The sequence below is a fragment of the Quercus suber genome, unplaced genomic scaffold, assembly GCF_002906115.3.
Source record: "Quercus suber isolate HL8 unplaced genomic scaffold, Cork oak 2.0 scaffold_200, whole genome shotgun sequence".
Taxonomy (NCBI): domain Eukaryota; kingdom Viridiplantae; phylum Streptophyta; class Magnoliopsida; order Fagales; family Fagaceae; genus Quercus; species Quercus suber.
This window is the reverse complement of record NW_027069658.1, coordinates 559470-570640: the sequence shown is the minus strand read 5'-3', so window position 1 is coordinate 570640 and position 11171 is coordinate 559470. Positions and strand designations below refer to the sequence as shown.

Here is an 11171-nt window from a genome sequence, read left to right as displayed (position 1 = left end):
TTAGGTGCACTGGGTAGATTAGGCTTGGAAGGTCTTCTACTATTCATGTATCCCAACTTTATTCTCTAGTGGATTATTGATCACTTGAAGAGTGGCAAAGAGGTTTTTCGCCGAGGACTTCAGTTTCCTCTTCAATAACATATTGCTGTGTTGTCTTTGTGTTTGCATCTCTCTTCCCTTAATATTTTCCTTTTAATTTCTGTTGTGGTTGTGATTAATTTCGGTTTAGATTGTTTTACCAACTCTTTTCTAGCTTATTTTCATATTCTGCACATATATTGTTTGATTATAAGCTTGTGTTGGTAATTTGTAAATTAGGAGTCCAAACGTTTATAGGTGTTTTACACACTAATTGAACATTCAATTGGTATCAAAGTGGGTGCACTTGTTGTGGTTTAATTACCTGAGTGTGATCCTTGATCCCGTTTGAGATGGATCGATCTCAATCTCTCAATGCTTCACCATATTTTGATGGAAGTAACTATGCATTTTGGAAAGTCTGCATGAGGGCATTCTTATGTTCAGTTGATGAGACTGTTTAGGATGCAATAGATGTAGGATGGACTAGGTCGGAGGCCGCTAAATCCACATGGGATAAGGCGGCTTTTGCGGTAGCCAATGCAAATAGCAAGGCACTGAATGCTATCTTTAGTGGTGTTTCTCTAAATGAGTTTCACAGGATTTCTCACGTAACAATTGCCAAGGAGGCATGGCAAATATTGGAGACCACCTATAAAGGCACGAAAAAGGTCAAGGACACTAAGTTGCAGATGCTAACCACTCGATTCGAAGAGTTGAAAATGAGCGACGATGAGTCGTTCTACTCATTCTATGGCAAGCTGAATGAGGTGGTTATCAGGACGTTCAACTTGGGTGAAAAGACAGAGGACTTAAAGATAGTGAGGAAAATCCTTTGATCATTATCAAAGAGATTCTGTGCAAAGGTTACAGTAATTAAAGAGAGCAAGGACCTTAATGATATCAAAGTTCAAGAACTAATTGGCTCACTTTAAACTTATGAGCTCTCATTGCCATCACAAAGGAAGAGCAAATCTCTTGCTCTAAAGACGATCAATGAGAGGGTGGAAGCTCATGACTCATCGGATGAGGATGAGGTCGAGAAAGATGTGGCATATCTTGTGAAGAATTTTCGAAAGTTCTTGATGCTCAAGAAGAATGGAAAATTTGCTGAGAAGGGAAAATTCCCAAGTTTAATAAAGGAAAAAAAGGAATTCAAGAGGAAAGATGGGAAGGAGTCTCAATCCTCTCAAGGAATCACATTATTCGAATGCAATGGACATGAACATCTCAAGAAAGAGTGTCCTAATTATTTGGGAGGGAAGGGCAAGGTGTATGCCACTACTCTTAGTGATTCTGACTCCTCTGATTTAGATTCAAATGAAAGCTGTGACGGAGAGGGAAATTTATCTACATTCATAACCATTGCTCCTGTGGAATCTTTGGATGATTTAAGTGTGTTAGCGGAAGAGTTTGGTGAGCACATTGAATTGGAATCAATGGGAGTAGCAGAAGAATCCGATGATGAGGAAGATGAAAGAACAAAGGGACTACAAGAGACCTACAATTCCCTCCTTGAGAAGACTGGTGAATATGCAAAAGTGGCTAACACAGCCATTAAGAAAATGAAGAGAGCGGAGCAAGACTACAAGAGTCTTTTAGTCCGATACAAGGAGACTAAGTGTGAAGTTGAGACGCTAAATGGAGAGCTAACCGAAGCCTACTTAAAGATAAAATTTCTTGAGCTTGAGGTGGTTCAAGCTAATGCTAAAGTAGAGTGGATCTCCTCCAAGAAGCTTGATGAAATTCTTGCTCACCAAAAACCTTTCTCAGATAAAAGTGAATTGGGATACACCGAAGAGAGCCATTCGGCTACTAATATATCTATGGAAATGAAGTTTGTGAAAGATAAGGAACCAGTGGTAGAAACTTCAGTTGTTGAGAAAGTGAAGAAGGAAAAGAAGCGTAATGTGACTGACCAATGGTTTTTGACTAAGCTTCCTACCCAATCAGTGGTCAAACCTAAGGGTAAAGGGAAATCTCTCCCAAAGTCACAAAAAGGTCCTAGAACTCGACATCCAGGACATACTAGACCCAATTGTCATAAGCTTCAAGCATTGAAGAATTCAAGTGCTCAAAGGTCGAGAGGATCAAGACATGGCAAAGGGAATTGGACTACTAAGCAATCAAAAGGTGAAGAAGGTGATCTCGAAATGATGGATGTGATGAAGATGATTGATGCTTTCACCACCTATTTGGCAAGCTTCACCAGAAGGTTTGAAAGTCACAACGATCGTACCCAATTCTTTAGGAATATCACCCCAAACGCAAGTGTCGTGTGGGTGAAGAAGGGTACTCATGCATAAGCATTACAACATGTCCATGCATTAATACTTCCTATACTTTGTGACTTCGATTGGTTGTGTGCTTTTTGTTATTGTTCCAAAATGTGTTGAAAATTGTGTTTTTTTGCTATTTGCTTTGAATGTTTTTTACATTTTTTTTTATCAATCTTTAATTTCTTTTGTGTCAAAAATCCAAAAACACATAAAAAGTAAAAAATCCAAAAAGTTTTATCGACATTATTTTGTACTGTCACCAGCATGTTTTGCCTTATATCTTTGTACTAATGGCTTTGTACGAGCGTAACTTGTTCTTTTTGCACTTTTATTATTGTGGAAAAAATCTTGAAATCTATGTGACTATTGTAAATAAATCTTCAAACTTGCAATGAATGATTAATCAATGGTTTTGTTGATCTTGAAACTTGCATAGACTTGTGCCGATATATCTTCCCACCTTTTTTTTTTTTTTTTTTTTACATACATTACATTACATTACAGTATAGGACTAGGACTAATATAGAAAAAGTTAGATTTACCTCTGTCACCGTCAGCGGCTGCAAGCCACTCTTTTTCAAGCTCGCTTTCTCTCTCACTGTGTGAATGTGATCCAATTCCTTAGGGAAAAAAAATATATATATATATATATATATATAAAATAAAAAATAAACCTCAGTCCTGATAACCGAACCGAACCGAACGTACAGTAAGAGATACTTCCAAAGTCACCACACGACACACGTAGATAGATAGATACATTCAAAATTCCTGCCTTTTTTCACTTTTTTCTGCAAAAAAAGAGAAGTAGTAGACTAGAGAAAACAAACGCACTCATCTCTCTCTTTCACTCTCTTTTATAAAAGAGAAACCGCACTCACTGTTTAAACAGTGAGTAACGCACAAGTGAAACAAAACAAAACATGGCCATGAAACCTAAAACCCACAACGGAAATGGCAACTCCAGCGACAACAGCGGCGGAGGAAGCAGCAGCTCGCCGAGCCCGCCTCCGTCGCCGCCGCTTCGTTCCAGCGTATCCCAATGCCGGCGACGAGTGCGGTCCAAAGCACAGTCTCAGCTCTTAAAGGACAGCTTCGGCGGTGGCATTCTGTTCCGGCGAAACCTGCGGTACTTGGTGGTGCTTCCTCTGCTCTACTTGTCTGGGTTGCTCATGTGTGTTGGTGGGCCCTTCTCGGCTCTCGTCGGCTGGCCCACCACTCCTGGCGCCGTGTACCGTAGCCACGACTTGTTTCGGAAACTCTGGCCTCATATTCACTCTGATAATTCCTCTATTCTTGAGGTTCGCTCTTTGTTTTGGGTTTTTCATTTGGTTGCAGAAGAAAATGCAGGAAAAGAAAAAGGCAACAATTATTTCAATTTTTTTTTTCCCTTTTGTGCAAGATATGGTTTTTGATCGCTACATTTGAGGTTCGGAAAGGAATGTTTCTAATCATGGAGTATACTAGAATTTTTCAATGGTTTTTATTTATTTATTTATTTTTTAGTATAAGAATTACTGGTTTCTAAAAATGGGTAAAATATCAAATGGGTTTTACTTAATTAGGATAATTGTAGGGATGTTTAGAATTTTGGACTTACTATCAGTTTTCTTTTTTGGTAATAATAATAATAATAATAATTTTTTTTTTCTTGTGGGTTTTCGTTTGCCTTCTCTATTATAGTAATTTAGTATTGCTTTATGATTGCATTAACCACACAGAAAGTAATAGTAGATGGAAGTAGTATTATGGTGTTTTCTTTTAGTTGATTGATGACTGGAAAAGTTTCTTGAAATTTCAATTGGAAAAATTGTCTTGGAGATTCGTATATACTTGTGAAATGGTATTCGAATAATGAATTTACATGGGAAATTTGTTGAAATTATTTTACATGGGAGAGTAGGCTGTTTGGTTTTTTCTTTGTTATACCCAGATAGGTTTGATCAGAACAGAGTAACCAATTAGAGTTGCCAAATAATTAGAGTTTGTGAGTGTTATTTTTATTGGAAGTACTGCGTGGCCTATAATGTTAGTATTCAGCAAGTTACAAATCAAATAGTGCTACATTACGTAACATGGTTAGTGCAAATGTGTTGACACTCTCTTAGTTTACTTGTCATATTGCTATCTGTTATAGTTGTTATTTTGTTTATTTTCAAATTGAAATCTAATATAATATTCCAAAGTGATAATTTTGGTTTGTGGTCTTTAAGCGTGTGCATAACATATGAATTTGTTGTGATTAAATGCAAGGTTGTTCTTGTTGCAGTTGTCCTCTGTTTGGAAAAACAAAAGAAGGGTAAAAGAGCAAAAACTGTGTCCAAATTCAACAGCTAGTCCACGTTTTGGTATGTATGAAGTTAGAATAATGTGTCATTTAGATTGGCTTCTAAAGTTACTTCTTCAATTCTCAAATGTGTCTTGTGGGATTTGAGAATCACAAATATAAATCCTCTTATCTTAAGTTTATTTTTTTAATTTTTTATTCTGTTGGTCAATAGTACTAGTTGGACTGTAGACCTCACAACAACCTTACACTTTCAAAAGGCTCTAGTCCTTTTTCATTATTTTGCATGTTGATGCCTGACTAGGATGGAATTGAGTTGGTTCCCCCCCCACCCCCCACTCCACACAAAAAAAAAAAAAAAAAAAAGCGACCCATGGTCAAACTCATTAAAAAAAAAAAATCACTATCAGAGCCATCACCAGCAAACCGATTCAAAACATATGTTTGAACCCAGCAAAGCCCATTGAAAACCCAACAAACCCATTCAAAAAAAAAATGTTTGAAGCCAGCAAAACCCAGCAAACCTATTCATCAGAGCCATCGCCAGCAAACCCAGCCCATCGATCCACGCTGAACCCAAACCCACAACCGCACCAATCCATGTCATCGCCGTCAACCAGAGAGAGAGAGAACTTAAGCCACGTCGCCACCGTTAGCTGGGCCGATCTGCAATGGGAGTGGTGGCTCGCCGTGGTGTGGTGGCTATGGGTTTTGGGTTTGAAGAGAGAAGGAAGAGAGCAGAGCTGCAGAGAGACAGAGAGAGAGAGAGAGAGAGAGAGAGAGAGAGAGAGAACTAATTCGGAATAGTTTAATAAAAAGTAGGAGAGAGAGGAAATTAAATAATAATATTTTTGTTTAGAATTGTGCTACAGTGCAATTCTAAAGGTAGAATTGCACTGTAGCACAATTCCAAATTTTTTTGCAATTGTAGCATTGTAGAAGTCCGGATGCAGGGGCTGTTTTGAGCTTTTATTCTATATTTTTGCAATTGTAGCATTGTAGAAGTCCGGATGTGAATGCTCTTAGTGCAAATGTGTTGACATTCTCTTAGTTTACTTGTTTTATTGCTATCTGTTATAGTTGTTTTGTTTATTTTCAAATTGAAATCTAATATAATAATCCAAAGTGATAATTTTGGTTTGTTGTCTTTAAGCGAGTGTATAACATATGAATTTGTTGTGATTAAATGCAAGGTTGTTCTTGTTGTAGTTGTCCTCTGTTTTGAAAAACAAAAGAAGGGCAAAAGAGCAAAAACCGTGTCCAAATTCAACAGCTAGTCCACGTTTTGGTATGTATGAAGTTAGGATAATGTGTCATTAAGATTGGCTTCTAAAGTTACTATTGCTGCACTTATACAGGTGTGCCTAATTAATTTATGTTTTTTTTTTAATTATTATTTTAATTTTAGAAGAGAGAATTATTTCAAGATTTGGCTCCATTGTTGTGGAATTCTTTTGGTACTATTGTTGCACTGTTAGAGGCATGCTCTTTATAATTGTCAATTTATTCTCATTGGTTTTATGCCCGTGTTCTTTTCTTTGAATGGTTATGCAACTTAGTTGTTGTATGTTGTAATTATGAACTTCTATCTGCCTTTGGTTTCATTTTTTAGAACAATGAATTATTTCAAGATTTGGCTTATGCATATACAACTTTAAAAAGATTCTGGAACGCATCTAGATTTTGAACTATCAAAGTAATTCTTAAAGGAGGATTAGTTAAAACTTAGGATAGAAAAATGCGCAGATCTTGAGTATATTTCTCCTTAAGGCTAGTTATGCAAACAGGGAAATCTGAAGAGAGAATTTTATTACAGTTCATTATGTCTCCAGCTAGCTGCACCCGAAATAGGAGTTCTTTTGCATTCCAAATTTCAACTTTCATTAAGTGTTTTTCCATATAATTTCAAATCTAAATAGTAGAATAAATAATTTGGGACCATGCCTTAGGAAGTGAATGTCCCAAATTCAACTCCCTGCTGGGGCTATTCCTATCAGATTTTCCTGGGTTTATATATATATATATATAGTTGGGGTTGCATTCCCTGGATTGGTCTTACCCCGTGTAAAAACCAAATTCAGCATTTCTGTTCTTCCCACATTCTAATCCCCCTAGATTCATTCTAGGTTGATGTAAAAAAGTATCAGCTCTGTTATGCTTTGTCTTTTATTTCTTTCAATAGATTTGGTTTCTGTTCTGACTTGTAGTCTCCCTTTTTTTTTTTTTTTTACTAAAAGGCTTTTTCTATTCTGCCCTTCTCCCTAAGTTCTAGTTATGTCAACTAGAAAAAATCATATGTTAGAAAGGACTTTAGAAAGGACTTTATGGGGTTGATTTGATAGTTAATCAATTATAATGGCACTTCCTGGGTTCAAGCCCATTGGATGCCTGTGTGACTGACCAATAATATAAATACTTAATCCTAGATACATTCTGAAGCCAAATTTTTTAATACCCATGTGTTTTGCAGCTTTCCAATTTGGAAGTTTGGTTTCAGCGGCCAAAAGACATTGTTCAGAAATTGATATCTGGAGTCCTTGTTTTCTTATCAAGGATTGGTATGAGGAAGTGCATTACCATTAAAAGTTCATCATTTTTGTTCCTGCTGTCAGGGGAATGAAGATCATAATTTTGTTCATGATGCTCTTGAGTATGGGGACTGCCATTTATCACTGGCTGTAAGTTGTTCTTGCAGATAGCCAACTGAAACTTACTGCTTATCTCATAAATTTTACTGTTAATAATCTTGGTATATCACTGATCATAACAATCTTGGCATATCCTTTGCCCTTTCAGATTCCCAAATATGGGATTTTTGAGAACATAAATTCTCTAAAAGAGCTAGCACGAATGCCTCAATGGACTGCTGAAAAGCCTCTGCGAGTCGCTACTGGATTCACCTACGTATGATCTGTGTTTCATTTTATTATATTATGAAAATTTCTGTTTATTTATTTGTTTATTTTTTGGGTAACATTTTCAGTTTTGGCCCTATCCTTCTGCACAGCTAGGTCCTAAATTTATTAAAGAAAATGGAATAAAGTATGTGACTTTTTCAACTGCTGATGGAGCACTGTAGGCAGCTCCTGCGGTGAGAAATGCATTCTTTCTCTATGATTTGCATATTTCTTTGTTTCTTTTTGCTATTTTCGTTTTCCTCTATTTAGAACTGAATGGTTGCTGTCCATTGAGATAGTTGATCTAGTCCCTTGTCATATATTAGCACAATGCATGTTGTTCTTGGGGAAGAGGCTTACAATTTTTTTTGATTCAGAAAATTGATCACCCTGCTAGTCATTTTATTTGTTATTAACATATTCTTAATATTCTTTTCCCGTTTAAAGAAGATTTATTTTATTTTATTTTATTTATTTTGGTTATCTAATTATTTATATTCTCTAATGTTTTACCAGAATAATGGTTGATGAGATCATCGGTTGGCAGGTAGTTTATTTCTTCTTTTTTTTGTATCGACTTTATATAGTACTGTTTTCTTGTTGCTACCCGCCTATTACTGGTGTAATGTTGATGATACCACTGCCAGTAACTGTGTTGCTTGTCTGGATTATGGATTGCTTGAGACTTTGTTAAAGTAAAATGGTGTGAATAGGTTCATCAGGTGAATGTAATCTTTGTCTGGATAATGGATGGTTTTGGGGCTTTGCTGTCTTGACTGTATCACTAGAGCATTATGTTTCTTGTTTGCATCCTTGAATCAAGAATGTTTGGTTGGTTTTTATTTTAAGAAGCAAGGTATCACAAGTATGTGCTTTTATGGTTCTTGTCCCTCTCAGGTTTCCAAATGCATTTGGGGCTTTTATGTATCCAATTTATGGTCACGGGGAGCTACCACAGGCTTTTTGCCGTCATGCTGCTGTCAAAGGTTGCATTCATATAAGTTCTAGTCAAGGGATTCACAGTTTAGTTTCCTAAGAGCATCATCATTTGATAATTCCTTACCATTTTTACATCCTGCTGAATACTTGTTAATGTCTTGTGCATTTGTTTATGAGGAAATAGGTATATGCATGTTCATACTTGTCTAATCTTATTTCAATGTACATAACTGTTTGTATTATGCATTTTATAAGAGAGAACTTGACCTATTTGCATGATGCCTTTAAGAATTGGGAGTGAGTCAATTATTATAAGAGAGAACTTGTCTAGTCTTCTTGTTCTTTGTCAATATGGACTTTATTTTATGACAATTTTTCAATCAAACACCTCAACTGTTTAACAAGTGCATGATTAATTGGTTTGTTTATTTCCTTGTAGTTCTTAATGCAAAGGAAAGTTGGTAGCTATGCATCAGTCTTTGAGAAGTACCAAGAAAAGCCAGAATCCTTTATGTGAGACCCTTTAAACATTAGTACATTAGGTTGTTTTGCATTGAAATAGAATAATATTAAGATTAGGATTTTGATCATGCATGGTTCTTGTACTGATTCATTTCTTTTCTTTTTCTTCCTTTTTTTTTCTCCTTTATCTAGTTAAAATACTAAATTCCTTTATGTTAATATGAAAATGTCTATATATATTTCAAGAATGAAGAATTTAGTAACTTGGAAAGCTAATTGAATTTTTTTTTGATATTTGTGTTTTGGTATTATATAGATTTTTTAATATGTGGTTCAAGTCTATGTGCATGGTTGTGGGTTTTTATTTATTTATTTATTTTAAAAGAAAAAAACCTTATTTTTAGGGTTGGGAGACCCTCAAAAAAAGGTTATTGTTCTTTTATCCCTTTTAAATTTTTCAAAGGTTGCCAATCTTTGAAAAAGATAAAACATTTGTTTCGAGGGTCATGTAGGCTACTGAAATTTCGGTTTCAAGGGTTACGAAAGCCGTAGAAATTTCTGGTTCGAGGGAATTTGTTTCAAAGGTCATCAAGGGTTAGTTAAACTCTCAAAATAATATCTTTTGAGGGCTTTTAATACTTTTTTCAAGGGTTTTGATCCTCGAAAATAATCAACTTTGTTGTTATAGAACTACATGTTCTAAAAGTTTATAACTAAAACTGTGAAATGCATGGCCAGAGTGGTTAAATGTTTGCCAAATGGCCAATTCCTTGGTATTTCTCTTCATTTAACCCTCAACATCATCAAACAATTGTATTTATGTCAAAATTTTATTTCATTTCTAGAGAAGCAAATAAAATACTCTATATTTACGCAAAACATTTAATTGTATTTCTAATTATATATAGTATTTCTTTTCTATTCAAGAAAAAATGATAGTGTTTTTTAATGAAGAAATATTAATTTATTTTTAGATTTTTAATGAGGTACATGCATTCAATTCTAGTTTCTAAGTATTAATTTTCTATCAACTATGCACTAATTAATATAAAAAGGGAATTAATGTATTTTTAGATTTTTAGTTTTTTTTTTTTTTTTTTTGGTTTACAATGCCACTTGGTAGAACCTTTTTTTTTTTTTTTTTTCATCGAGGGTCATGTAGAACCTTAGACCACTATCTGTGGTGCATATATAAGTATGGGACAGGATTAAGTGCATGTATAAATTTTTGTTGATGTTACAACACTTAATATTTTTTATTATTGCCAATAGCTTATAACTCAATTGGTTGACACTTTTTGTGTGTCTAACAAAAGTATTTATGGGTAAAATCCGTCCACCCCCAATTATTCAATTACCAAAAAATTAAAATTTTTATTAGGTTAATATATTCAAAATCGCATTGTTCGTTCACACATTTTCATTGTCATGAACATGTATGCCAATTTCATGGTAATCTAATCTTATTCACTATTTGATTAGATATTTTCAATTAAAATAGTTATTAATTTCTGATCATCTTAATATTTTGCAAATATAGAGAATATAAAAAATATATATATAATATTTGATGTCATTTTAGATTTTTTAACTCATTTTGTGAAATATAATACATAGTTGACGATGCCTAACATAATTCGAAATTAATCTTAAACATTAATACACATAAACATAATGGGTATTATACATAACGTCATAAACCATAAAAATAATTTCTTACTAGAGTTAGTTCCCGTATACATAAAGTCATATCATCCTTCGATGCAATACAGAAAGCCAAGTATATCCCGTATGATTTTAAAAATGAATTGGAAAATACTAGAGTTACTACCAATTTTTTCTAAAACATTTTTACAACCTGAGATGATTGTTGGAAATATATGAGATAATTAACAGAAGCAATAGAGTAAAATCAAGAGATTAGAGGAAACTTATCAATGATAGAGAGAGCTGAGGCGTGGAACTCAATCCACTGTCCTAAGAAGTGATTTGCCCCATTGGAAGCACTCACAAACCAAAGCTTTGAACTCGTATTAATGTTCACAGCAGTTGAAGGAAGAGTAAGACGCAAAATTAGGAATTTGATTGCTATTTCATATGTATTAAGACACATCCTTACCTCTGTTTTTATAAAAGTATAAAAAGGTTGACTTAACACATCTTTATAAATTTGTGTGATAAATGTCCCCCTAAAATTTCTCTTTTTAAACTTTCTTTTCGCAACATAAT

The 11171-nt window shown here is 34.5% G+C and overlaps 1 protein-coding gene and 1 long non-coding RNA gene across 6 annotated transcripts; both read left to right on the top strand.

The window, feature by feature from the left end:
* The first annotated feature begins 3082 nt into the window (after positions 1 to 3082).
* Positions 3083 to 4980, top strand: LOC112027853 (O-fucosyltransferase 11). The gene is made up of 2 exons (XM_065779153.1): positions 3083 to 3658; positions 4627 to 4980. The coding sequence occupies exons 1-2, from the start codon at positions 3281 to 3283 to the stop codon at positions 4789 to 4791; spliced, it is 543 nt and encodes a 180-aa protein (XP_065635225.1). The 5' UTR covers positions 3083 to 3280; the 3' UTR covers positions 4792 to 4980.
* Positions 4981 to 5807: 827 nt separating this feature from the next.
* Positions 5808 to 9190, top strand: LOC136069976 (uncharacterized). Of its 5 annotated transcripts, XR_010631177.1 has the most exons (7): positions 5808 to 5932; positions 7115 to 7322; positions 7441 to 7548; positions 7652 to 7735; positions 8058 to 8088; positions 8439 to 8527; positions 8920 to 9190. It is a non-coding gene; the product is annotated as an uncharacterized LOC136069976 (long non-coding RNA). The 5 variants fall into 5 exon arrangements; XR_010631178.1 differs by lacking the exon at positions 8920 to 9190 and having other exon boundaries at positions 7628 to 7735; positions 8439 to 8749; XR_010631175.1 differs by lacking the exon at positions 8920 to 9190 and having other exon boundaries at positions 5809 to 5932; positions 8439 to 8749.
* Positions 9191 to 11171: the final 1981 nt, after the last annotated feature.